The following is a 22758-nucleotide window of genomic DNA, read 5'->3' as shown; positions in this document are numbered from 1 at the left end:
TCTAAAACCACTTCCCCCGAAATACCCTCCTGGGCTTCTATTTTCTTGTTCACTTATACTAATTGGGGTGTTTTTCTGGAAAAGAAAAGAAAAGTAGTAAATCCCCCTAAGTTTGATGTTCTTTGCCAAACCACAGTCTGCGGCTTAAGCAGATGTTGAAGTAACCGCTGTGCCCAGGCAGCCTGAAATGATTAACAACAGAAATAAGTCTCCTAAATCCTTTTTACTCAGGAATCCTCTCTTCTTGCTGCTTCCTAGTAGCTCTGCAAAGCAAAGGCTGTTGCTCACTAATCCCAACCAGCTGCCTTGCTGGAAAAATGGTATAACGTATACATCCGTTAACAAGACTTCACTTTAATTTTCTAGGCTTCCATTTAATTTTCTAACCTTAAATCTACTGCTCTCTTCCGTATTGCAGGTCTCCATCCTCCAGTAGCGCTGTACATTGCATGAAATATTTGTCTACAGAGGTTAGAACAATTACACTGTGACACACTGGAAGCAAAACGGCACTAAAACATGGCTTTCGGTCTCATTCGCCAGCTTGTGTGGCCACCCACAGTTGTTCCAACTCTGCTATCCCTTCATTTTGCACAGGTGTAGTGACGATGCAGGAAGCAAGTGTAAGCAAGCCACTGTTGGATGTGTTGGGTACACCAGTGATCCGCAACCTTTTTCGTCCGGTGGGTGCCAGACGACGAGCCACAGAGGACCGTGGCGGCGGACGAGCATCCGCCGAAATGCCACCAACAAGCGGCAACATCAATAGGTGTTGCTGCCAAAATGCCACCGAGAAGCAGCGTCACCCAGAGGTGTCGCTGCCAAAATTCTGCCGAAAATCGGCAGCATTACAGCGGCGACACCTCCGGATGCTGCTGCTTGTTGGCAGCATTTTGGCAGATGCTCATCCACCGGCCGGCACACTTAGACGCCCCGGCAGGCGCCATGGCGCCCACAGGCACCATGTTGGGGACCCCTGGGGTACACCCTCTGCCTCATCCAGAGAATCAGCCTACTACAGCTGCCCTCTGGGTGACTTAGCCATCTGGGGTTGAATTCCCCCTGGAGCTCCTTACCTAAAGGCTTTTCTTGGTAATCAGGCCCTATGTTAAGATAGTTGTAAGATGGGATAATTTATCAAACGGCTTTTGTTTAATCTTGATGTGAAAATGATAGATTTGCTGTGTATATATATTTAAGCATCAAATGGCTGATGATTAACCAGGGGAATGCACCGGCCCCCTGCTTTGCTTTTGTTTTCTTTATATTGAAATAATATCTTCATTCTAACTACAGGAGACCCCCACCTCCCCAGTTCCTCTTTCAGTCTGAGTCTTGCGGACACTCTGCTAGCTGCATAACTAAGACAGAAAGGAGATTTTCCATTTTATAAATTTGAGTCGTAACCCAGTTCTAGGTGATCACTTCCTAGATCTTCTTGGGCTCGATCCTACAAGGTGCTGACCACGATCTCTGATCCAGCAAGGACTTCAGTGGACCACATGCTTCAGGTTAAGCATGTGGCTAACCAGGGAACATCATGACACCCAGGGGAAAGGGGAAGTGTGAGGGAAGATAGAGATCAGAAACCTTGATCCAGTGACTGGGACCGCCTGTAAGAGGAGGATGGTGGAGTAAAATGGAATTACAGAATTTCTTTGATAAGAAAACTATAGTTTGTATTGATTAAAAACATGTGCACTGAGAAGGCCATGGCCAACAGGACTGAGCACTCTGGTCTCAAGCCAGCAAAACCCTGGTGGCTGAGAAATAAACAGGACTTGTACACATCATGGAAGGACATTACCATTTTGAAATCCAAAGGTCCTAGCATGTCTGCAACCAGCCAAAATGTTATTCTGTCCAAGACAAGCATTGTTCACTTGGGTACCAACCGTTTAAGAACATAAGAATGGCCAGACTGGGTCAGACCAATGGTCCATCTAGCCCAGTATCCTGTCTTCCGACAGTGGCCAATGCCAGGTGCTTGCGAGGGAACGAACAGAATAGGGAATCATCAAGTGATCCATCCGCCGTTGCCCATTCATAGCCCAGTGAAGTCAATGGAAAGAATCCTATTCACTTCACTGGGCTTTGAATCGGTATCTATATAATAGAAGGGAAAGAACTGTAAAAAATATTCTGTAAATATATGGTTGCTTACAAAAACTAACTTGGATTTGACCATATTTGCAACCATTTTGCACTGGTTCCTTGTGAACGGCTGAGCTTCATTAATACAAAGAATGCTGAACCTGAATATTCACTAAAAGCAAATTTCACATTGTAGATGATCGTGATATTCAGAATTTGAAATCTGCACTGTTTGTTTGCATAAATCATCCAATTGGAGTATAAGCAATGCTATGACTTAGATAATCCTCACAGTGTAAATTCCAGAAACTGAATGCTAAATTTTGACAACAGTTTAAAAACTGCTGTCAAAATGTCAAGGATAATTTTGAAAAAATGAGAGTCTTGCTGTATGTCTTTGACATTCCAAGGTGCAATGCAGATCAGTGAGGGGTTGTGATATCCCTCGCCTGCAACCGGGAGCACCTCACAATGCTTTGCTGCTGTAGCTCCCACAAACAGCCTGAAGGTCACGCTCTGTGTCTGTGTATAGCTGCAGCCTGCCAGCCCCACTCTGGCTTCCACCTGCGCTGGTTACCACTTGCAGGGTGACCCCAACACACTCCCAGTCCCAAATGTTCCCCCAAAATGTGTGTTCTGCACTGGCCAGCCTCTTCCTGGACAATTTGGATATTTTAGGTCCAGTTGCCCCTGTAAGAGAACAGGATCCAACAGTTTGCTACTTTAAAAGGAGTTACCCAAACAATTCAGCTTGAATGCAGCACTGGATTAGTTTCATTAAAGAAGAAAATGAGTTTATTTAACTACAAAGATTTTGAGTAGAAGTACAAGGCATTAAAGTGAGAAATGGTTACAAGACAAATAAAGGTAAAATGATTTCTAGTAGCTAAAATGTAACCAACTAGACTAGGTTCAAGAGCAAATCCTTACCATATGCTCCCAGCAACAGGGCTCCTTGTGGAGTTGTCTACACCTATGCAACGTGGATGTAAAATGCCACCAAATCCGCATGGTATCATTTCACACCCAATTTGCACTCAGCTTGCACAGCTGTAAATGGCTACATATAGTGAAGAACAAAGGCGAATTGGGCCTTGTTTCACTGGTTTTTTTCCAGCTCTCATTGACTTTAACTGGAGCTGTGGGTATGCAGCATTTCTGGAACTGACTCCAGGAACATAAGCCAAGCCTTGATCCTCCAACCACATTCATCCTTAGCTCGACTCACAAAAGTATGGGGCCTGATGGGCTTGCTTGTGTGCTTAAACTTAAGGACATGGCTATGGATGCGTGTGCAGGATCAGAGCCTGAGTTTACCCTAGTGTCTGTGCTTGGATCAGGGGAAGAAGGTTGAATGTGGCTATGCCATAACTTTTTTTCTTCCGACTGCTACCAGCTAAAGAAAGGGGGAGACTTCAGGGGCAGAGGGGAGGTACAGTGCTGAGTGAGAGGGATGCTATGTGTTCCATTTTTTGCCACCTCAATTATTGACTGCAATGCAATATTGAATAACATCCCTTTCTGGTGTCTGAGACTTATCATGACACAGGAATGGCAAAATGGGATGATCTGAGACTGCAAATGCAGAGAGCAGGCATGATTTACAAGAAATAGAAATCTTTTATAACATAATCTAAACCAGCTGAGGGATTTTCCTACAGAGACTGTGGCACATTGTAAAACATAGTCCATGGGATTTTGTGACTCTGGACGCTGCTTTGAAAGTCAACAGACGTGATTTCTGGGAAGTCACTTTCTGCTTGCTGGCATTTATCCAAAACTTCAACAATCCAGCCTTCAAATCACTTCATTAAATTCCTCCCGTGCCCTTTATGAATAGTAACAATTATTCCAAAAGTCATTCTATATTGAATAGTATGACAGATAGCTGAGCCACAGAAAGCTAGTGTGTTTCCCACAGCAATGAGTTTAATTATCAGTAAGTGTAAAAACACTCTTCCAAGGAGGAATTTTAATGTCAGCGTAATTTAGGGCAAAATTGTGCACCTCTTACTTGAATTGATGAGGCGTTACTTGTACAAACAATCCCAGTCAAGTCAATGGGACTACTCATGTAATTGCTCACCAGTGTGAGTAAAGGGTCTGTCTCAACAACAGCGGCTTATACTCTATTTAGGGACAGCTTTTGATACCCATTCTCCCACGGAGTAGTTATTCTGTAATCAGTGTTGCCAACTCTCATTATTTTTATGGGGAGACTTGTGATATTTGTTGTCTTAAAGCCTTAGCTTCTGGAGTCCTGTGATTCGATGAAAATCTCAGCCTTTGTTTAAAATGTGTATGGCTCTCATGGATGAAGAAGAAAACATGACCTGAATGTACCCTGAAGACTCAGAAACCAGAATGAAAATAAAAACCCGATGGCTCTTAAATCTCATGATTTGCAAGTCAATCTTGTGCTGTTTTTCGAGGCTTGGCTTGCAGTTTCTGAACACTTGAGGATGGCAATGCTGAAATGGTAGCCGTTGCTTTCTTCCCCACCCAAAAAAAGAAAAAAATCTGTCTGCTCCTGAGGGAAAGAGGAGAGCTCTACATGCCTTCTGCTACCCTGAAAGCATGGGTCAGTGCCGCTCTTCTCTGTCTGCATCACCAGGCCTGAGCCAGAGGGGGCATGTGAACAGTTCTGGGAAGGGCCACAACTTGTGAGGGGACGTGAAGAATCTCCACAGCTGCAGAAGGAGCAGAGGTGTACTGGGGACAAGGAGCAGATGGACACTGGGGTTATGCATAAAAAGTTAACATGCGTTTGGGCATGGGGGCAGATACAAGGGCTGGGGGCACAAAACTAATTGATTTGGGGCTGGGTGTGCAATGGTCTAGAAAGGAACCAAAGACAAACACAAGGTCGTCAGGAGGCTGCAACACGCCCCTATTAAAATGTCCAAAAAAAGGCAAATTAACAACTCTGAAAATAAAACAGGCATCTATCAATGGAAGCAAAATAGCTGTAATCAAAACCAGTATCAAATAATAACTCCCTAAAAAACTTAATTAAAAAAAACAATTAAAAAAAACAAGCACTTATCAAACAAAAATTAATTACAGCATATCGATGCAAAACTCATTGGCCCAATTAAAAAAAAATCACTATATAAACAGGGTGCCTTGCCATAAAACTTTGGGTTCATCCTGCCAAGACTTCCCTGAAGCATCGTGTCGTGACAATGGAACCTGGCTCCTCCCTAGCTGACACTAGGTTGATCCGGACTCTAAACTGGTAACTATAACATCGACTGGCGGGAGTGTGTGTGTGTGTGTGTGTGTGTTGTAATTAAAATGCATATGCTAATTGTTGTATCTTCAGCGTTTTGCCTTTTCACCTGAAAAAAATCCCATGTGCTTCTTATAAGCATAACACTTGGTCAATGCAAGAACTGGGGACCCAAAAATGAAAGTTACTTAGCAATAACAGAAATCCTTGGTGATGAATCCAGCAGGTGGAGCTAAGAGGCACAGAATTAACTGCCATTTTAGGGTCTGAGGAGACTCTGAGAGCCCTCCGCACCCTCAAGCAGCACTTCATATAAATTTGTGACAGTTGATACAAATCTGTGTAATTTGATTGACATTAAAGATCTACTGGCTTTGTGTCACAAGATGTTGTTAGGCCTGGGTTCTGGAGAAACAAAATGAGCAAGAATTCATGTGACAAGGACTTAGCTCACTCACGGCTTGCTCAGCGTCACTACCCCTTTGGTTGATGGAGTTCAAAAATCGGAAGACCCTAATCTTTTTGGCCAAGCTTGTGAGGCCCTACACTCACTTCAAGAGCATTGTTCTGTCTCCAATTCAATAACTTTTGAAATCTGCATCCAATCAATTCCAAAATTTCTGAGAATGTTCTAAGCATCAAAGGGGAGTAAACTGCTTTTGGTGAAAACTGGAAGGGGAAAATGGGGGACATGTGAAACCCCTGATATCTGGTTAGCAGTCTCATCAGCTTCAAACACCTCTAATTGTCTATATATCACTTAATGGCAGCAATTAACACCTTCTAGCATAATGCTCCCGTCTCAGTTTAGAATGTTGACATTCTCAATGGCCTATTGCCGAGACTATGGACGTTTCTGTGATAATATTATGAAGAGATGCATGACTCATTTTCCACCACTCCTGTCATATGCTGCCCACTGATTGTGAAGGAGTTCATTTTTCCCCTGTGACAGGGAAATAAGGGTGTTGGTGTTAATTCACACCAACCCACCCATGTCTATTTAATGTCAAGGTATCAAAGGAGTTGCCTCAGAGGTATAATGAAGTACCAACAACCAGATAACACCTGAAGCCAAGGGAAGCTGAACATGTGAACACAACATGAATGCAATTTGAAAGAAAGGCCTACATGTGGGCAGATGGCAATATAAGTTTGCTGCTGCTGCTGTCCAGGGCAGAGAGACAGATGAAATCCAGGAGGCTTTGGAAAAAAGGGCAGGCAATTTTGCAACCGTGGGCTCTCAATTAAGTTTTGCTTTGCCTGAGGACCCTTAAATATTGTATTCCAGTTGACTGACAAATTCTGGCTTGTTTTGAAGGGCTGTCCTGCTGGTTGTGTCACTCCCCAAAGGGGTGAAGTCTCTCCCAGGGGTCTGAACTCACTTGGACTGGCGGAAGAGCCATGTTGAGAAGCCAGAGGTCCCAGTGGTGGCGTAGTGGAGGTGTAGAGCTCACCAGTGTGAAAAGCGAAGGTCTAGGGCCTAGAAAAAAGGTGATTCTCCCAGAAAGACAGTATGAAAGCTGGAGACAGAGTACACGCACACCCTGTGAATTGTGACACCTGTCTGATAGAAATAAGAGACTAGGGTACACAGACCCTGGTAGGTGGCCACCTAGAACCTGCAGCATGGGGAGAAAAGAAGGGGGACACAGAACCACTGTTATGTAGGAGGAATGGGGAGCATACAAAGCCTGGGGAGAGGGTGGGGCTGTGATAGGGCTTTACCCCCATCCAATTAGTCCTGCCCTGCAGCTGGGGAGGTGTCAGTGACTGGGTCCTGGCCAGGGGGAGTGGAGCTAAGCTATAATAAGTAGACTGAAGTTGGTTGGTTTGGGTAGAGGTGGTAGGTTTCTCCAGCTGAGAGGTGTTCAGGGTCAGGATACAGAGACAACAGGGGATATGAGGGTGGTGGTGCAGGCTCCTGCAAGGGAAGCCCTGAGATACAGCTTGTAAATAGAGAGAGAAAAAAGGACTTTGGTAGCCCAGAGGGGTAGGAGAACTGTTCAGTTCTGTTGGGGCTTGTTTGTGATATCTTGGAAGGGGTCTGAACATAAGTGATGTGCCCAAAGAGCTGAGCCACAGAAGACTTGGGCCCAGAGGCAGGCAGCAGGCAGGAGGTGCTGGAGCCGAAGGTAGCAGCAACATCCTGCACTGATGCAAGGGTTGCTCTCTGGGGGCAGGAAAACAGACTCCCTGGCATGGGGTGGGGGCTAGTTACAGTGAGTCCTTGAAGTGGAGGAAGAGGGGAGGATGGTACACATGGTGCTTGTGGGTGAGAATGGAGGGACAAGGAGCCAATGGTGTGCACAATGAGTTCATTTTACTGAAGTAACAAAGTGTGCGACTTGCTCCCCTACCTTAAAATAGATCATGTTTTTTTCAACCCATGGGGGGGACATTTTAACCCATTTTTTGGGAGTGGGGGGATCCTAACTCAGGATTTTTAAACTTTGGGGTTGGTAATATTGCTCCCATGAGAACGGTGAGCCCCTGACGTGCAAGGGTAAGTTGCAGCATGCTACTGTAGCCATGCTTTGGGAATGGAATGGCAAGGCAGGGCACGGAGAGAGGGAGAATTATTGACTGAATTCTTTGTTATACCAGATGAGTCCCCCAGCCAATGCAAACACTGCTTCATTGAAATCAGTGGTGCTAAGCTGCTCAGGGTCTGTGCCAAAATGTGTCCAGTAATATTATTCATAGTGTGTTTGGGGGAGGTATGTATATTTTTTTCCTTAGAAGAAAAAAATGCAATGCTTGTATCCAACAAATCTATTTATTTACAAAACGCACAAATTCAAGATATTAGTTCAATGTTTAAAAAAAGAAATCTACAGTCTCAGACAAAAAACAAAATGTACCTTTATGTATTTCCAAAGTATGTCTTTTGAAATGATTGTACATCTATTCGTACTATTCATGACAAATTATGTCTCAATGTTATAGCCAGTATGATACAAACCGACGGAAGATAAAAATCCAAATCGGAGGGTGACAATTCCTCTTAAACTCTCTTATGAAACTAATAAGCCAGTACTTTGAGTTAAAGATAGGGTTAAAACTCTGACTGTGAGGTTGCTGGCTTTTGTTAGTTTGCTTCAAGCATATTTTTATGTAAATGGGGGTTTCCCTTGCATATTTTTTTTAAAAGGAGAATGCTCTTCCTGAATATTCATAGAATATGAATGATTGACCCAAAAGACTCAACTGGTTTCTTTGGGATAGAGTTCTACAGTGTCTCTAAGGTAAATGCATAATTAAGCATATCAGAGAGGACCTACTTTTTGTCATGTCTTAGCAAATCTGCTCTGGCTGAGATCAAGTTCCTGATGACAAAAACCCTGACAAGGCTAAAACAATAGCAGTCAAAATAACCAGTGTGAAGAATGATGACAGATGTTGACGCACAGGAAAATAGTTGCAAATATTTTATCTGCTGTGGGGCTGATCACACATCGTGATGTACTTGCATGGCTAGAAGCTATGGAATAGCACTCCAGGGACAAGTCAGGCTGGCCGGGTGCTCGCCTCGTTGTGAGCAGGTAAATGGCGTGAGCAGTCATGTTCACTAGTAGTTTTGCACAGTCTTCCTTTCAGGCCGCTGCTGTTAGTTACTTCTCTTCAAGAATTTCTGGAAGGGGGAAAAATACTATCAGTTCTCTGATCTGGCCTCCTTCAAATACAGTGGAAGCATGTTCCATTATTGCATCTCCATGATAGCAAAGTCCATTACAAAGGTGGGAAAATATCAATGCCCCACTTTACAGGTGGGCAAACTGAGGCATAGAGGTTGAGCACCTTACGCTATGTCACACAGGACCAGATTCTGACACCCTTACTTATGCTGACTAGCCCCTTATTCCATGAATAGTCTGTTGAAGTCAACAGGACTACTTCTGGATTAGAGTAATACTTGCTGGGTGTAAATGTGTCAGAATATGGTTTACAGTGACTAGGTAGCAGCACTGGGAATAGAACCAAGCAGTCCTGACTCTCAGGACCCCATTGTAACCAACAGAGGACACTGCTTCACTTGAAAACTTTGCTTCAGTGAACGGGAAGCATGGTGCACCACAAAACCCACAGATGCTCGCACGAGCAAACAGCAGGCAGGCAATGCCAAACCAGAAACACACACAACTGCACGTGGGCCACAGTTATGGTCAGATTTCCCTTCCCAGTCAGAAAACTTTCAAGTGCCCAGGACTGAAAGCCTCATATCTCCTATTCGGACTCCATTACAGGAGTCTGTTATACATGGTTACTAGGTTAACCATTTGTTTCCTAGTAAAGGCCTTGCTCTCCTATAAAGGACAATTTTAGTTGAGTTCTGCAGAGTCCATCTATTCATTTAACAATTCTAGGCGATCAGGTCAACTTCCTATTGGAGTTTACGGTCAGGTGCACTGGAGTTTGTTTCTGAACATCTGTCCCGCTCTGTACGGTGCCCTTTGGAAAGGGCCATCACCGTGTTTCTGCATGTGCTCTAGCTTAGGGCGTGCAATTATTATATAAACAAGCTTATTCCACTACCCCAGGCTGTATTCCTGTGCTTGGGCTTCACCATCTCACAAAGGATTAATTTCCTACTGGAGTCACTTATCCATCCATTTTTTTCTCCTTCTATACTTCTGTGCATAATGGAAATCATTACAGTGTATTTTGCAAAGGGTTATATTGTGCATCTGTTCTACATCAATATTATAGGTCTCTGCTAAGGAGTGTCATTAAACCCTAGGCACTTAAAATCTTGCTGCCTCTCATGCCAATGATAATACTTCATACAGACAGAGAAGCAGCTTCCCCATTGCATCTAATATTTAAGTGCAATGCATGCAAGTTAGGCCTTTTTAAAGTTAAGATCTTGTCCAGAATGAGCATCTTGATTTATTTGACTTAAAGACCCAGTACAAAGCCACACAATGATGATTCAGTGACTTAAGAAAAGGGGTTTAAACCCAGTGTTTTCAGGACTCCTGTACACTGTGCTAAAAGGGGATGGTCTCATCCAACGGTATCTCCCAATACCAAAATGTCAGTGCTGTCAATCCCAGGGTTTTGAAATCCAGGAAACTCAGCTGCTAAAGATATGTAGTAGACTGATAACAGGCACTGTGACTTCTCTTAAATGTCTAACATTGGATTTATAAAGGGTTTGGTACAGACTAAAGGAAAAGATTACCTCAAATCCCAAAGTTGCATTCCCTACAACTTACAGCAAAAAAGCTCAAAGTGGAGCATTCTAGGAAAAGCCAGGACAGAGGCAGCATCCTTATGACTTACCTGTATCAGGCGTGATGCTTGCTTGGATTTGCTGTTCAGACATTTTCTTTGCCCGCTCCCTTTCAGTGTGACACTGTCAGGAGAAAAAATGACTTAGCATGAAATGGAAAGTGACCGAATAAATACTAAAATAACCTGCGCTGCACGGTATTAATTGTGCACTTACATCACTTCGATTTTCTGACAACTGCTGCTTTGCCCATATATTTCAAACTTTGCAATATATTTTGGGTGGATTGCAGGTGCACCAGCTGTTATACAAAGACAGCGTCCTCTGCTGGAGGTTGGCATTCCTACGATGACATAAAGAATACAGATACGTAAATACCCGGTACATTTGAGCACAACACTGTTTATTATGATAACACGACTAGGTCAAATTCTCCTTTCTCTTACGCTGGTGTAACTCCACCAAAGTCAGTGTAGGTTTAGCAGATGTGAGAGATGAAATAAAATAAGAGGTTGGTTTTTTTTGTTTGTTTGGGGGTTTTTTTGGCGGGGGGGGGGAGCTATTGCCTGTGTCTGAATTGTATTCTGACAGATCAGAGCAGAGAGAGACGGTTCTTCCAAAGTATCCAGGAAATCGAATAATTGAAATCAGTGGCCATTAGGAACCTCAATACCTTTGAGAAGCTGGACCAGAATAATTTGTTAAGCAGTATTTAACCCTTTCATTTCCAGCAGAGGTGGCTCCAAATAACATTTCAACCACAGCCTCAATAAATGAAAGTTGGGCATGATCATGCCTGTGTGGGAGACATTTGCACAACAGCACCTGCATGGAGCTGGTGGCCTTAATCCTATACTTTCCCTTTCTATGATCATATAATCATAAAATTATATCTCTGTAATGAAGAGCATCTATTTTACCATAAACTGAGCCTTCATTTACACTTTGCTTGACAAATCAGACTTTTCCTGCTGGGAGAGACCAGTTTCCAGAAGGGGAGGGGAGAAACCACCTTAAGTAACAAAATAAGATTGTACAAAACCAGTGCATTTTCCTGCTTGTAGCTTGCTTTGCACATTGTCAATTACACAAAGCCAACAGCTGCCTCTTATTTACTGCATTAAGTATTTCCTGATATTGTGTCTGTGCAGCTCTTATCAGGTTTCATCTCTCACATAACACTTGTAAGAGACTGCAAAGCGTTTAAGCAGGGTTTGAGACAGGTGGTCGTTTTAAGACACATTACAGGAAAGAGGAGTGAAGAGCAATGAAAGTTTGCAGGAAGAATGTAAACATCAAGCTGTGCCTCAGGAAATGCTACTGTACCTTGCACCAGAACGGCAGCCAGAAGAAGCAGGAGTGAGAGACGAAGAAGAGACTTCATGTTCAGCTCTGTAGCTGCTGCTGCTCCTCTTCCACTTGCTGCTCAGTCGGAGGCAAGTAGATGTGGTGTGGGGTTCAGAGGGAGCTTCTGGACTGCTATTTGTAGGGCATTTTCACTTAGTCTACAAGTGTGTAGGTGGGAATTCCCACCTCAGAAAACCCCAATCTATCTTTGAAGAGCTCGGTTTCCTTCCCCATAGATAAGCAAGTCTGTGCTAGTTTCATTTTCCCGGTTAGAAGAAATCCTTACCTATTCCTCTCAATCCAAGGGTCTGATCCTTTATGATTTTATTATTTAGTTAGTTTTATATTGGCAAGCCCTGGCTCTATGTGTCGGATGATTTTAGGCATGCTAGTTTCCATCCAAAAACTCTTCCCCCTCCCCCCACCCCCGGATTTACCATTTGATATGTGGTAAGAATTGCTCCTCAGCGTTAGAAATTAAAGTATATCATCACCAGGGCTAAATGGGTGCAGACGATCATAGGAATTTCAAGACTGGGTCAGACCCAAGGTCCATCTAGGCCAGTATCTTGTCTCTGACAGAGGCTGGCTCCAGATGCTTCAGAGGTATAAGAAACCCCCAGTAGGCAGACGTGAAAAATCCTCTCCCCACACACACATACACCCCCTAGTAAGTCTCATCCTGGGATCTAATATTTGGAGAAGGGCTTAAGCCCTCAAACCCAAGTTTAATATTGCTTCAGCAACATTTTTGTTGGCGTTGATTATAACTCTGGATATTCTTGATATCGATATAAATGGCCAATCCCTTTCTGAACCTTGTTAAGTGCTTCGCCTCAGTGAATTTCACAGTCGAATTACTGAAGTATTTCCTCTTCTTGACTTTTAATTTCCTACCTTTTAACTTCAACTGAACTCTTGTTCTTGTGTTAGGAGACAGGGAGGATTTTTTGTATATGTGGCTCCCTCACACCTCTTATTCTCTTTCCATTTACCTTCATATCACTACTACTTCCATTAATTGCTGGAACTCCTCATGGCAGAGGATAGCTGGATGTGGCTACTGCCAGAGTTACATCAGACAAAGTGGGTTCTAGCCCATGAAAGCTGATGCCCAAATACATGTGTTAGTCTCTAAGGTGCCACAAGGACGACTGGTTGTTTTTGCTGATACAGATTAACATGGCTACCCCTCTGAAACCATTTACAATACTGTTAGCCAGCGGGAGTTTCCCAATGCCCTATGTTTCCTTTTATGGGACTATTAGTCACTTGGAACCCACATTAAACAAAGTATTAAAATTGTGACTAGTGTTATCAGAAGGCTGATTTCTTCCTACTGGACAAAGCCCAAACGAATTAACATTCAGTAAAGCCTAAGACCGAGGATTCAGGTTTTCCCCCATGTAATAAACTAAATTATACTTTTTTTGCTAGCTGTTAAAAACAGCTCACAATAGAACACCCTACAGTTCTGTAGTTCATGTTATGTTGTACTGAAAGGCAGATGACAGGTCACTTTTTCCATTTAGTTAGCAGTGTTCATTGTCAGCTGCAGACACAAAACCTAGACAAATATTTCAATGCCGTATTTAAGTAAGATGTTAAACTTTTAAGTTACTGAATGGTTTGTTCTTCTTTTCTCTCGTAGGCTACGGGAGCTTTCAGATTAGTTTTTGTATTTTAAAGGCTTCTTAGCTGGATATTATGATAGAAAGTCCTAGCTATTACTCCACCTAGGCTTTTAATATTAAGACCTTGTACCTGGGCCTAGAGAAAGACAGCTGGTTGGACATACAGAACAGGAGCCTCCATTTAAGTCTGGCTTGATTTGGTTCATCTTCTACTGATTTGGGTTCTCAAAACATGGCTTTCCCCCTCCGGATTTGGTCCTTGAGTCTGCAGGAACAGAAGTACCCTTAAATGTTCTAAATAATTCTCTTAAAGTACGGACATGCCTTTCTCTGACCTTAGTGAGAAACAAAGCTACCCTTAATTACTGAGTTGTCATTCTTCAGCTTCTGCTGAACAAAATCTTAAGAACCTTTAACTTCTAGTCTAGGTTTTAATCCTGAATGTGCTTTTGCATCTGCTGCCTAGTTCTCTTGGCACATACTTGCACCTCTGAGTTTCAGCTTCAAACTCTGGGCTAGTCTACACTAGGGCCTTGTATGTGGCATGTCTGGTGAAGACGCTCTATACCAGGGGTCAGCAACCTTTCAGAAGTGGTGTGCCGAGTCTTCATTTATTCACTCTAATTTAAGGTTTCGCGTGCTGGTAATACATTTTAATGTTTTTAGAAGGTCTCTTTCTATAAGTCTATAATATATAACTAAACTATTGTTGTGTGTAAAGTAAATAAGGATTTTAAAATGTTTAAGAAGCTTCATTTAAAATTAAATTAAAACGCAGAGCCCCCCAGACCGGTGGTCAGGACCCAGGCAGTGTGAGTGCCACTGAAAATCACCTCACGTGCTGCCTTTGGCACCCGTGCCATAGGTTGCTTACCCCTGCTCTATACCAACGGGAGAGAGCTCTCCCGTCAGCATCATAACCCCACCTCTGTGAGAGGTGGTAACTACATTGGCGGGAGAAGCTCTCCTGCCAACATAGGGCTGTCCACACCAACGCTTAGGTCACTGTAACTTATGTCACTCAGGGGGGTGGATTATTCACACCCCTGAGTGACATAAGTTATGACCAAGTAAGTGGTAGTGTAGACAATGGTTCACTGGCACTCTGCTTCTCTCTCTTTCCCGCCGCAGAAATCCCCTGCCTTCATCCTCTTGGCACTAGTTCATTTCTACTTCCCACAAAACAATTCTTATTCAGAAGTGAAAAGGGTCTTTGAACAAGACTTCTTTGTGTGGGTGGGTGAGTGGGCGGGTGGGCTTCTCTTTCTGTGGGTAGAAAAAGGGCAAATTGAGATGTGTTTTATTTATAATTGCCTGGAATGTTCTGACTTTTTTGGATTCCAATTGCAGCACAATCTCATACTCTTTGCCTTTTGTTAAAACTAGTTCAGACGAAACTTTGGGTCACCCCAGTAGTTTCAGTTAACGCTGCTAAAAATCACAGAACACGTAAAATCAAGAAGCTTCTTGCAGAGACTGGGGAGCATGGAATGGAAAATGCCCACCCAAGCTTTATTGTGCTGTCCACTTTTAAAAGAAATATTTCCGTCGCTTGATGGAAGAAGCACAGAATGTGAATAAAGTTAATGGTGATTCCTAGGTGAATGTACAGCTAATATTGCAGTATTATGGTTAAAGGGATTTGAAAGGCCAAAATCTGCCTTCAGATATGTGCCCAGGACTTCCTTTGAAGTTAACAGTTTCTGTACACCCATTAATCTAAGGGCAGAATTTGGCCCGTAAGTATGTCAGAGTCATCTTCTTTATTTCCATGACATGTTTATTCCAGATCAACTTTCAAAATGCGCCTTGGAAAGTTGCTTAAGGCATGTGGGTTTGTTTTTTTTTTCAGAGGTGCTGAGTACCCAAAGCTTCCATTTGAAGTCAGTGGGAGCTGCAGGTGCTGAGTAATTAGGCCCTCACGTCCCTTTTTGAATCTCACCGTCTGTGAAATAAGAGTACTTAATTAGGCCACGATCAATATCCCACTGACGTCGCTGTGAGCCTTTCCACTGCCTTTGGATCAGGTCCATAGCTGCGGCACGAGGGTGTGTGTTCAAACACTGATCGGTGAGAGTGAAGCATTTCTACAGTATGCCACCTGGGAACTTAATAACTGAGGCCCACATGATACAAAAACATGACTCATGTTCTGAAATAGGTCTTGCAGCTCGGCAAATATTTCAATATTCATTCCTTCAAAAGGTATGTTTCTTAGATCAGCATTAAAATAAAATAACAGGTCACAGGGCTGTTCTTAGAAGATGGCCCCTTCACTCCTGATGCAAGCTTGCCTTTTGAAGCTCATGTCATCCACCTGCTCTGAATGACTAATAACTGCTCCGGTGTTAGGGGACCGGACTGTAAGGGAGAGTCTGGCAAAGATATGTCAAAGTTTGTAGGTAGAACTAGGCATCATTCAGCCATAATCCGTCCCTCAATGAGGTTGTTGCAACCTGTCCAAGGTAAATTCACTACCTCCATTTAGCATCTTCTTCATGAGCATGGACTTAGAACTCATGAACTACACAGCAAAAACATACGGAAGGGCCTTTTATGGCCCATCAATTTAGCATTTTGAACTGCCCAGGTCTGTAAGGTAGTCTGGGGTAGATCCTCAACTGATGTAAATTGTTGGAGATTTATTGTTGTCAATGGAGCAAGGACAATCTATAGCCGCTAAGGGTCTGCCCCTCTGTCTGGAAGAGAACACAGCTCTGGTGGCAGAGACGGTCCCAGAGGTGGAAGCGGTAGCATGGAAGTGAGTGAGGCCTGTTTTCTGGTCAGCTGCTATAGATTAACAACTGCACTGAGGTTAAGAAATCTGCATATTTACATTCTGAATCATGACTTTCTCAGTACATCAGGTAACAACGTGGTTCCATTAACAACCTGTGTAAATAACAAGGTGCATCCACTTTTATTTAGAATAGTCTGATTTTATTATTACTCCATGTTCCAGTGGACAATTGGTGCTCCAAAGGCATTCTCTGGCGTTCTGCCACTGTGCAGAAACTGGAGTAGTCAGAAGGGCAGCCAAATGGCAAACATTGTCTCTCCTGTAATTAGTTAGCTAATTTAATACATTTGGATGTCTTGTTTTGCTGCACAGATTCTCCCTTCCTCTTCCAGGTTTCAAAATGACAAACGGCGCCTGCAAGAGTGTATTATGGAGCAGAACAGGAAGCTAAAAAGATGAAGAAACACTAACTACAGCAGGGGTTGGCAGCCTTGGCACGCGGCTCATCAGGGTAATCCACTCGCGGGCCACGGGGGCCTTTATTTTTATGTTGACTGTCTGCGGGAACGCTCCCCCCCACACACACTCCCCACAGCTCCCAGTGGCCGAGACGGTGAACTGCGGCCACTGGGAGCTGCAGGAGGCCGTGCCTGTGGACAATCAACATAAACAAAATGTCCCGCAGGCCGCCAGCGGATTACTCTGATGGGCCATGTGCCAAAGGTTGCAGATCCCTGAGCTACAGTACATACATGCTTATACAAAACTAGCATTGTAATTCTGAGCTCTAGATTAGAAACCTGAGCCAAAAGAACAATCTAGCTGTATATGAGGAAATTCCCCAGTCATTTGTTTCTAGGACATAAGCAGCTGCAAGATACAGCTGTGCGACCTGTACCTTTTATGGTCAGACAAGACCCTAGTGCCTGCTGCCCTCCAGGATGAAGGAGACACAGACTTGTCTCAGCAATCCTTGAGTCTCTGTGGGGAAGTCCCAGTTTCCTTATGGACCTAACAATGTTCCACTCTTCACAACTGAAACTACAGAGCCTGACAGGGATTTCCACAGCCGCTTCCGCTTTCCTGTGTGGCCAAGACCTCCCCCACACAGCTACGCTGCATGGAAAATGGACATATTACCCTTGTGAGTAAAACTTGTGTGCAGGAGACAGCGCTGTTGTGCAGAGGCCTGTATTCTAAGTTGCCCAAGGTAACAAAAGTTCAACTCAGCCCGTTACAAAAAATTGCTTATAAAAGTCAGTAAAAGGTTAGACAGACTGAATTTGTCCAAACAAAAAGGTCTACTGACACCACCCAACGACTGTGTTAAGATCATAAGTAGTGAACAAAGGAGAATGGAATCAGAAATCAATGGACCAAAATTAGGGTGTCAGAAGTTAGATCTAAGTGGTCAACAAAATAATGAGGGGATGGGCTATTCCATCAATCACCCTCTTCTTTGGCGTCCTTACGAGACTTTGGGGGGAATCATTGGGGTAGAGATGGGTGGACTGGAAGGAGCGAGTGTTACCATCATGGCTGCCATCCCCACTTCTCAGGGTCCCTAAAATCTACCATGATACCACTGGTTCTTTATCGTCCTGATCCTGAAAGGCATCCTGACCAGTCTGGGCCAGAGAGAGAGAACCAATGACAGCGCCATCTCCACTGGCTTTGGCTAAATCCCAAACAACACCTGAAATGTGAGCCATGGGATCATGCTGTCAGTCCCTCTCCTGTGTCATTTTCCTTCTCCACCTTGTCTCTTCTTTCTTTCTTTCTTTCTTTCTTTCACCTTATGTTTAATAAGTGCCCAGCTTAGCTGGCCAAACTGCATCTTTCACAACACTGCTATGAGCCTGGGACCAGCAAGGCTGCTAAAATCAATGCCTTAAACACCCCAATGCTAGCACAAGTTTGCCAGGTTTCATAGATGCTGGCTGGACCATGTGTGGTGACTGTGTTTCTCTAGCAGTGAGGTGGCAAGGAAGAGTTCGCACCAGACATTAGATTCATTGTTTATGTTTGTCTGATTTTGTAAGCAAGTAGTTTTTAAGCGAGGTGAAACTTGGGGGTGCACAAGATAAATCGGACTCCTGAAAGGGGTACAGTATTCTGGAAAAGTTGAGAGCCACTGATCTAAATGACTGACAAATCTGTGTTTCCTTATTTAAAAACTCTCGATAGCTAAAGCGAATGAACGTTTAAGGGGTATTGTTAAACTAAAACCTCACTTAATGTTTCACATTTTTAATTGCTTTAACTGCTCTCTTTCTCTCTAATAAAAGGTTATGAAGTTTTGGTTTTGTAGTGGTAGCTGTTGCCATTGAACTGAGCAGGCGGAGACCTTTGTACCCAAAACCTCAAACCGTGTTTGACTCTTCAGTGTTATAGAGTGACAGGGTCATGTTAACATCTGACTTTCTGGGCCCACTTATTCCATCATAATTAACAGCTTGCTTGGCTCATGGCCCACAGCTGTGAAACTAGTCCCAGAATTGATCAGCATGAGCATGAACCACAGCACGTGCAGATCAAACTGCACAACCCTCTTCTTCACTCTAGCTGTGCCTCCTCAGCACCAACAAACCACAGAACTAACACCTCTCCTGAGAGGAGTCGCTCTGTCAGGAAGGTCCCTCAACCTGGCTCTTTGCATTTTGTGGATGGTGCCTGGCCTGAAAGTGGAGGAAGGTTCCAAAAAGGACAGTGCCTGGAGCAGACACTTTGGATGGCCTGACTGAGTCGAGAGGGAGGAACTGGAGGCTGTAGCACTAAAGCAAAAGCTTGTATTTTAACAGCTTTTTTTCTCATATGCTTTATTTTCTTGTTATATGGCAGCTTTGTCACTGGAGGTTTGCAACCTCGGCGACCCTTTGGTATGAGCCTCTGCTAATCTTTGGATGAACAAGCCTTTTGATCCACCCAGAATACCACATCATCCATGCAAGATCTTCTTTTTCTGCTACCAACTTTCCCTTCCAGTGCCATATGTATGCATTGCCCGCTGACCTGAGCACGTCCATGGGTTGCAGATAGTGGAACGATCTTCGGATATGGAGGTTCTCTAGGATATCCGCAGAGAAACCTCTCAATTAAGCAGTGTAGCAACATGACGGCATTACTAACAGGGTGTGGTGGAGCAGCACATGCCACTGCTGACCCAATAAAATACCACCAACGTCCAAAGACGGTAATGTGACACAGCGAGTGCAGGCCACCCTGCAATCAGCCTGCAGCCAAAATTCCTGCTGCTTTCTGGCTAAAGGTGAGGTTCCAAACTGAAAAAGTGGCTGCAGTTGCAGGGCCGGCTCCAGACCCCAGCGCGCCAAGCGCGCGCGCTTGGGGCGGTGTCCCAGCTGGAGGGCGGCAGGCGGCTCCGGCGGACCTCCCACAGGCATGCCTGCGGAAGGTCCGCTGGGACTGCGGCTCTGGTAGACCTCCCGCAGACGTGCCTGCGGAGGGGCCCCTGGTCCCGCGGCTCCTGTGGAGCATCCGCAGGCATGCCTGCGGGAGGTCCACCAGAGCCGCAGGGCCAGCGGACCCTCCACAGGCACATCTGCGGGAGGTCCACCGGAGCCACGGGACCGGCGACCACTAGAGCGCCCCCCGCGGCGTCCTGCCCTGCTTGGGGCGGCGGAAATCCTAGAGCCGCCCCTGTGCAGTTGATTCTTGGGTCCTTTGTGCCGTGTTAGCCCCAAAGTTACACACTGATAACCCATTATACCATGCTTCGTCGTTTTCCAACAGATTATCTATGACAGAGGTCGGCAACCTTTCAGAAGTGCTGTGCCGAGTCTTCATTTATTCACTCTAATTTAAGGTTTTGCATGCCAGTAATATATTTGAATGTTTTTAGACGGTCTCTTTCTATAAGTCTATAATATATAAGTAAACTATTGTTGTATGTAAAGTAAATAAGGTTTTTAAAATGTATAAGAAGCTTCATTTAAAATTAAATTAAAATGCAGAGCCCCCCGGACCGGTGGCCAGGACCCGGGCAGTGTGAGTGCCGCTGTGGTCTGAAGATCATAGGGAAAGGAGTTCTCTGCTGCCATCTACCGGTAGTCTGGAGGAAGAGACAGGATGAGCCAGACCTCGGTTTCAGGCTTGACAGTAGAGCTGGGCAGAAAATGGTTTTCATGTCCCAAGTGAGGTCCTTGGCCTAAGAACACAATAATTCAACAGAGATTTGTACGGCACAATATCCAGGAGTGTAGATGGGCGGGGGCGGGGAGGAAAGCCAGGTATACCTTAGGAGCTCCAGTTACTGGTTTGTAGCCTGTTTTATCGTCCCCTGATTCCTCTGTATTTCATGGGCTTCAGGAAAACCTGCGGAAGCCGCCTGAGAGCTGCTTGGAGGGGCTATCGTCACTCACAAGCAATCACAGCCATCGCCCGTATGGAGTAGGCTTCAGAGTTTTCTCTCAGCAGCTTTGGAGGCAGCTAGCTGTTCAGTGTTGTACAATTTCAGTGACGTTTGAGAGGGGATTTAAGTGCAAGCTAGTTAGTCCCCGGACTTTTCCAAACCATTCCTGCTGGGCACCTTCATTCCCAATTAGAAATTGTTTTTAATCATGGAAGTCACTCCTTGTTCTGACATGACACAGGGCACTGCGGGTGTCTCAGAGGACTCTGAATTCTAGCAGTTAGGAAGCTGCACTTTGCTTTGTCTTTTTCTGAAAGAAACCCCCCGCGCAGAGAGTGAGATGTCACTGGAGTCCTAAAACCTAATGTCACGACATTTCCCCCACTTTTCCATGTTGGTACCGGTATTAGTCTAGATAACTTCTGCTCCATTATTTTCCTCCCATTGGAAAATACAATTGGAGGTGACAGATGTGTACATCTCTCGTGTCATAAAGATTCCTCCCTTAAACACCTTTTGAAGGGAGAGAAACATCTGAAGTTGCTATTCTTGTCCAAAAATATTATGGCATTAGATGCTCTGGATCCGATTGTGCTCTTGCAAAATATGTTGTTATAATGTGCTGGTGCACTGCTAGAGCAGATGAAGAACCATTTCTCGCTGTAAAACCCCTGATGACTTACAATTCCTCTGGACTGCGGTAATAGTTTGAGTCAGTGAAAACCCCATTTTGAATCAAGCTTGGTGGAAACAGTTGCTATATGACATGGAGCATTTCTTCAGTTGTGGGAATCAGTTGTTGCTTCTAAATTGCAGCTTCATTCAACCGATGCATGTCAACACAAAAATGGACCTCTGAATTTTAAGGAACTACTATTCAGTAGTCACCATATGCTCATCCACTCGGGTGGTGCTTTAAAGGGCCCGGGGCTCCACGCTGCTTTACCGCGTTATATCCAAATTCGTGTTATATCGGGTCGTGTTCTATCGGGGTAGAGGTGTACTGATTTTTAATTATTATAGGTCACATGATTGTCTAGTTTCTATATACAAGGGGAGCTGCAGTGGTCAGGAACTAGCTGGATGTGGCCTAATGCCAACTTAATACTCCCTTTGGGCTTGATTCTGTGACATTTGCTCACAAGAGTATCCCTTACTTACACAAGTAGTTCCCATTTAAGTCCATGCATCAGTGATTGCATTTTCCCTTTAAGTCATTACCGGATCAGAAATTGTTTGTTTTATTCTTTAAATAAACATTCCCCCACTTGTGCGGAGCAACACTGAAGACAACTTAGCATAATCGTGTGAAGCAAAACATCACTGAGGGAGAACATGATTTCATTTTATAAACGTTAGGGATGAATTGCTAGTCAAGTTTTTAATTATAACACTTCATGCATGAGAACTCTACTGATGTGGTGAAATCAAATTTAGCTTTTAATTCTTAAATTGCATTTCACAAAAAACTGTTCAAGAATTCTGTATGTGTGCGAGACAGAGAGAGAGGACTTGTGAGTCTATGGGATTTGGTTTCCACAACAACCAGCTCCAAACATGCCTGCAGTATGCAAGATGCACTGGGAGCTTAGCACTTGAGCCTGCCTGCCCTGAAGCAACACTGCAAGAGTTTGTATATTTAAAAACGCAGCTACACACATATTTGCACTGTCATTGAATGAGGAACGTTTTATAAATCCAATCCATGCATCAGTGACCGAGCTAGATGCCATCTTGCAAGTGAGAGTTTTACCCTGAGTTGTGCAACACGTAAGGTATGTATTTTGATTTTTGCAGTTTCAGTTCACAATCAAATTGCAAATACCATGGTATTCTAACTAATTATTTTAACATACTTCTGGAATTAAACTGTCTGATGCTCAGAGTAAATTGCATGTTTCCTGGAAACTTTTGGTTCTGCCTGAAGTGACACTGTGAAACATCTCAGTCACTCCTCTAAAATTGAGAGCTGATGCTTGTCTCCCTCTTAAGATGGGGCATGAGGTCTTCCTCGGTATTAATGGTTGTGAAGTGCATTGAATTATTAACACCAGTCTGTAGAAGAGGAGAGTCTAGTAGTCAGGGTCTCCTGGCTCCCAGCCTAGT

The 22758-nt window shown here is 44.1% G+C and overlaps 2 protein-coding genes across 10 annotated transcripts in view; one reads left to right on the top strand and one right to left on the bottom strand.

Annotated features, from left to right (window-relative positions):
* Positions 1-22758, top strand: part of LOC120406986 (protein FAM47E-like) — a 69400-nt gene that overhangs the window by 35155 nt on the left and 11487 nt on the right. Inside the window, exon 1 of one of the 9 annotated variants that reach the window (XM_039542247.1) lies at positions 19508-19551. The exons of 7 other annotated variants lie outside the window; for them this stretch is intronic. The gene's annotated coding sequence lies outside the window, so the exon portion shown is untranslated. Of the gene's footprint in view, positions 1-19507; positions 19552-22252; positions 22428-22758 lie in introns of those variants that run through there. One more of the 9 variants, XM_039542245.1, reaches the window with a different exon arrangement.
* LOC120406989 (C-X-C motif chemokine 11-like) lies at positions 8092-12019 on the bottom strand. The gene is made up of 4 exons (XM_039542254.1): positions 11889-12019; positions 10779-10905; positions 10613-10685; positions 8092-8960 (listed from the first exon to the last, which is right to left on the bottom strand). The coding sequence occupies exons 1-4, from the start codon at positions 11944-11946 to the stop codon at positions 8937-8939; spliced, it is 282 nt and encodes a 93-aa protein (XP_039398188.1). The 5' UTR covers positions 11947-12019; the 3' UTR covers positions 8092-8936.

Source organism: Mauremys reevesii, linkage group 5 (assembly GCF_016161935.1).
Source record: "Mauremys reevesii isolate NIE-2019 linkage group 5, ASM1616193v1, whole genome shotgun sequence".
Taxonomy (NCBI): Eukaryota; Metazoa; Chordata; order Testudines; family Geoemydidae; genus Mauremys; species Mauremys reevesii.
This window is presented reverse-complemented; position numbering and strand designations above follow the sequence as displayed.

Coding starts and splice junctions, on each gene's coding strand:
- LOC120406989 (XM_039542254.1), bottom strand. CDS start 11,946: ATGAAGTCTCTTCTTCGTCTCTCACTCCTGCTTCTTCTGGCTGCCGTT. Junction 10,686..10,778: donor TGTCAGAAAATCGAAGTGAT/GTAAGTGCACAA, acceptor TTCTCCTGACAG/TGTCACACTGAAAGGGAGCG. Junction 8,961..10,612: donor AAGCATCACGCCTGATACAG/GTAAGTCATAAG, acceptor TCCCCCTTCCAG/AAATTCTTGAAGAGAAGTAA.